Source organism: Cucurbita maxima, unplaced genomic scaffold, assembly GCF_002738345.1.
Source record: "Cucurbita maxima cultivar Rimu unplaced genomic scaffold, Cmax_1.0 Cma_Scf00036, whole genome shotgun sequence".
NCBI lineage: Eukaryota > Viridiplantae > Streptophyta > Magnoliopsida > Cucurbitales > Cucurbitaceae > Cucurbita > Cucurbita maxima.
Window position 1 is genome coordinate 405,524 of NW_019272052.1, and position 5,110 is coordinate 410,633.

At 34.6% G+C, this 5,110-nt stretch overlaps 1 protein-coding gene across 8 annotated transcripts in view; it reads left to right on the top strand.

The window, feature by feature from the left end:
• The window catches only part of LOC111468085 (probable sugar phosphate/phosphate translocator At1g06470), a 9,085-nt gene that overhangs the window by 1,313 nt on the left and 2,662 nt on the right, over positions 1-5,110 (top strand). For 4 of the 8 annotated variants that reach the window (XM_023113139.1, XM_023113140.1, XM_023113144.1 and 1 more), the window contains exons 2-10: positions 342-843; positions 932-1,101; positions 1,923-2,008; positions 2,126-2,175; positions 2,768-2,835; positions 3,534-3,634; positions 3,805-3,817; positions 4,165-4,349; positions 4,491-4,577. In XM_023113139.1, coding sequence (XP_022968907.1) covers positions 590-843; positions 932-1,101; positions 1,923-2,008; positions 2,126-2,175; positions 2,768-2,835; positions 3,534-3,634; positions 3,805-3,817; positions 4,165-4,349; positions 4,491-4,577 — 1,014 coding nt within the window. In that variant the 5' untranslated portion in view covers positions 342-589. Of the gene's footprint in view, positions 1-288; positions 844-931; positions 1,102-1,922; positions 2,009-2,125; positions 2,176-2,767; positions 2,836-3,533; positions 3,635-3,804; positions 3,818-4,164; positions 4,350-4,490; positions 4,578-5,110 lie in introns of all 8 variants that reach the window. The other 4 variants (XM_023113141.1, XM_023113143.1, XM_023113137.1 and 1 more) reach the window with 4 other exon arrangements.

Genomic DNA, 5,110 nt, shown 5'->3' on the forward strand with positions numbered 1-5,110 from the left:
GGGGGGGGGGGGGGTGGTGTTAATATACAAATCTCTGAAAGAGGGCTTGTCTTGGCGTTATCATCACGAAATGAAGTCTGCACGTCTATATTGCTATCCAATTATATGTTCTGTACTCTGTATACTGATCCACGTTTTGTACCGACTCAGTTTATCCTTATTTTTAATTCAATTGCTAATTGAATTTCGTACGAATTTTACTACTCACTATAATTTGTGTCAATACATTAAGTTCCTGCTTGCTGTTTACTCATTTGTACCTGTCAATGATTGTGTTGGAGAACATAGATGGTTCTAACTTAGTAGAGGATGGGAGATGACTGGGAATTCTTCGGTTACAGGAAAACTTTAACACGTGAGGGTTGAATCTATTGAGACTGGAAGTCAAGAAGTAGGTGGTTGTCATAGAGAGCCATTTTTCTCTAGACGGTGTGTCAAAAAGGTACTATCCTAGTGGATAATCTATTAATTTATGCAGATTCAAGTGCGAAACACACTGGTTTCATACTGCCTTCACTTCAACTGGATCAGCTAACATAAATTGGCATCTTGAGGAGGAGATAAACTGATAAAGTGTCATCAGACAATTATGCAGTCTAATGGCAGGGAGACCGAGGCCAACTTTCCTATTCACGTTGATGGAAATGAAAGTGAGAAATGCGAACCTTTAAGTATTGAGAACAAACCTGGGAGGAATATTGATGGCGATGACTGTGAACCCCTTCACAGTGATGATTATAATTCTCTGCAGCTGGATGCAAAGAATCCACTATCCACTGCCAATGTCCTAAAGACATTATTCTTTATTCTTGTCTGGTATATTTTCAGCCTTCTTTTGACCTTGTAAGTTCCTTATTCACATTATCAATAATTAAGGTTGTAATATTTATTTAGAATGTTCAATTAAATGGGTTTCTCCTGGTTTGAGCAGATATAATAAAACTTTATTAGGAGATCATTTGGGTAGGTTCCCGGCTCCACTACTCATGAATACTGTTCATTTTACTATGCAAGCTGTTCTATCAAATTTGATCACATGGATTTGGTCTAGTCGATTCCAACCTTGCGTTACTATGACATGGAAAGATTACCTCACGAAAGGTAATCTTGAAACTAATGGCTTTTATTTAGGTTTTTATGATACTGGTATACATACTCCAATTGACCTTTTCACCCTACCAAGTTTATGTGTAATGATGAGGTTGCTTTCAAAAGAAAGTCATAAAATAAATCAAGGCATTTTCTTATCTTATTCAAGTTACAACCTAAAAATTAAGTTATAGTTTCTTGAATATATACATTGCATTATGAGGTAAAGAGATGGGAAAGCTCTCTATGATTTACTTATAAGAATGTGGCATTTTCTTTTGTTGTTAAATTGTTTATCCAGTTACGTTTTAATATCTTTGGGGAAATCCTTATCCTAAAAAGTTCACAAACTTTAACCATCATTGGCTTAGGAGTCAATAAAAGTCATTGTGTATAATAAAAAACTTAGAGGGAATGAGTTCAATCCATGATAACCATCTACCTAGGATTTACTATCCTAAGAGTTTCCTTGGCACCCAAACATTGTAGGGTTAGGTGGATTGTCCCGTGAGTTTAGTTGAGGTGCATGCAAGCTGGCTGGGACACTCACGAATATTAAAAAAATAGTTCACAAATTTTTGCATGTGTTTTGTTCCATCTTTTGTCATTCCATTTGATAAAATTCATGGATTTGTGAATGATTAAACTTGTGTGTCTTTTTTTTTTTTTTTTTTTTTTTTTTGTGTCAATTTTATTAAATTTCGTGAATGGTGTTTATTATTCATTCGGTGTTTGTTTACGTTTGTTTGAACCCATAGGACGTTAACTTTTATATCGTTTGTAAATTAACTTTTCTATCAACTAATGCCACAGATGGACTTTGCCTTTCACAGTTGTCCCAACGGCTCTTGGAACAGCCTTGGATATTAATCTAAGCAATGCATCCCTTGTCTCGATATCAGTCACATTTGCTACCATGGTTGGATACCTTTTCATCATGCCTATTTGTTAGTAAAAAAAAAAAACTGTATATACTGTAAAGATATTCTACTTTATACTTCATAACACTAATTCTCTCTTTCTTTTTGATTGACAGTGTAAATCCGGTTCTCCTATATTTCTTCTCCTGTTTGCTTTTGCTTTCAGGTGAGCTGTAAAACTAAGTTGTGTAATCTAGTTTCTCATGTGCGCCTTTATATAGGAAATTATATATCTAATTGCATCCAATTTTCTCATACCTCATACTTTTTGGAAGTTTATAGTGTTTTGTGTTTTTCTGATGTGTATGACATATGAGAATAACGTTTCGTAGGAATATGATTTCAACTTTACTTTTTTACTTTCCCAAAGATTCTTTAGCTGTGTCTGTTGAATGTCAGTTATGCTGAATATTGAGAATGAATTTGATTAGTTATGTAGTATTTTTCTCTATATGTTTAGGATTCCATTTTTAAAATTTTATTTTTAAATAAGAAATGAAGAAATATGTTTTCAAGAAAAAGGAGCCAGGCTTTAGGGATGCGGGACCGGGATTTTAAATTCTTTGTTATGTTGGGTTACCATTCTTCCTTTTGCAGCCATATTATTTATGGGCTATGATACTGGTTCCTGCATATTTTATGGGCTATGAGCATTAACTCTTAACATATATTATGAATTTTCCTTCCTAGATATTGTACTTTCCTATCATATTATTTTATTGATGATTTATCATGTAGCATGAAATTTTTTGTATCAGGTTGGAAGCTCCCAGCTTTAAACTTTCTGGCATCATCTTGATTATATCTGTTGGAATTTTATTAACAGGTATCTAGCATTTTTCTTTTAATCCTAGCTGATAATTCATGAACTTTACAATTTAAAATGTGTAATTCTTGAAAATATTCAAATGGAAATGACCACGGATGCATCAATGGTCAAACCAATTGAACTGAGCTGGTCAGTTTTATTGGTTCCAAGTTCCAACATGCCCTCTTATTATCCATCACCCTTACCTAGGAAGGACTGGGTTTGTTTGTTTGTTTTATTTTTTACAATTTGAGTATAATAGCCAACTTATGGTTATGTCACACCTTAACTATTCTCACGAGATAAACTACAGGGCTCCACAACCTACTATTGCAAGAAAAGTGGAATTTTATCTTTGGTAAGTGGCTATCATATGATTTGAATCCTTGCCCACAAAGTCCCCAAAGTCCCTTCCCAACCCTTTTACCTTTAGCCAGCAAGGTGGTTAGGACTAGTGTTTTAGAACTCACAGTGGGTTTACCTACGTCACATACACAAAGGAAGATTGAAGTTAGAAGTGAAAGAATCTGGAGCCAGCGAATGGTTTCTGTTGGCTCTGTTTGTTTGTGTCTATAGCAACATTAAACATTCATTACTTATATGTTCCGACATTTTTTAATATAAGAATTCATTTATCATAACAACTAGGCTAAAATTTTCTAATAGGGATGTTTTTGTTGCTACGTAATATTACTTACCTGGTTTTTTCTATGCAGTTGCAAAGGAGACAGAATTTGAATTATGGGGTTTCATTTTTGTTATGCTTGCTTCTGTTATGTCTGGCTTCAGGTGGTCCATGACGCAAATTCTTCTTCAGGTATGAATTTTATTTTTTCCATTCTTTTTCCCATGTATGCTTGTGTTTTATGCTATCAAGAATCCGTCTTCCAAGCACCTGTTTGGTCTGTTTCTTGCCCTTTTACTTGTTGGCTTGGATCCTGACACGTTTCCACATATGATGCATATATTACCCGACTGGATATGAAGCGAGAAGCATATGGTAAGTGTTTTTCTGAGCTTTTTAGTTGTCAATTATTGGATTTCTTTTGGTTCTGTATCCGTGGATTTTTATGCAAGGCTTCACGGAGAAAATAATCAATTTGTTCTAGCAATCTTGAGTTTTATCCCAAAATTTTCAGCCTTTGTTGATAATATGTTATTTTGTTTCATCGAATGCAATAGTTCACACATCAGAATTAGTGAGTTACTATTTGAATCAATCCATTTTATATTGCGTTAAGGTCTTTTTGGCAACTCTTCGATGCTGCTTCATCCAGATTTCAATTTTATTCTTGCCAAAGTGGTGCCGGTAAATATTATGTGCCAACTTAATTACATTCATTTCAGGTTTGAAAAATCCTTTTACCCTAATGAGCTATGTGACACCAGTGATGGCCATTGTGACTTTGATGCTATCCCTTGGTTTAGATCCGTGGAAAGAATTTGCCAGTAATGGATATTTCAATAGTATCTGGCATGTTACTCGGAGTTCCTTGCTGATGCTTTTTGGCGGAGCACTTGCCTTCTGTATGGTAGGAACCTATTTGATTCTTTCCTTCACTGTACAATAAGCACAATTTTGTAAAGTGCTGTCTACGCTCCTGTCCTAACCTTTTGGTGCTTAAATACAATGTTAGCTTCTCTACGTGAAGAATTATGTTATCCTTTTGCAGGTATTAACAGAATATATCCTTGTCTCCGTAACTAGTGCTGTCACAGTTACAGTCGCTGGTGTTGTAAAGGAGGCTGTAACTATACTGGTATGAGATTTTCCGACCCTTTTCATTATACTTCCTAATGAAGATGGGACCTTCAATTTTGCTTCACAATGGTCTAGTATCTCATCTCAAAGTATTTGATTTGCTACTGCTTCTCTTCAAGCATTTATTTTGAGTTGTCATGAATTACTACAAGTAGTTTTGAGCTTGCTCATTAAGAGGTCTTTTGTGGGCTAAATTTTTATTGAAAGAATAATTATGATAATGCGCTTCATAACATACTATTTGCGTAGCCATTTCATTTTTTATTTCAGATGTGAATTTGGTACAGCCTTACTTATAGGATAAGTTTGCTGAAGATGACTATAGGTTATGGTTTCGCCAGCTTCCCACTGCAACTAAATGAACTCGTCATGTCACTATCTTTCTTTCTATTCTACTGCAACGACATTCAAAATGTTTTAGAAGGGTGACGTTGAGGTGGGATGACATCTTGTCTTCCCTCTCCTCCTCTTTTTTTTCTTTTTTTTTTTTTTTTTTTTTTTTTTTTTTTTTTTTTTTTTTTTTTTTTTTTT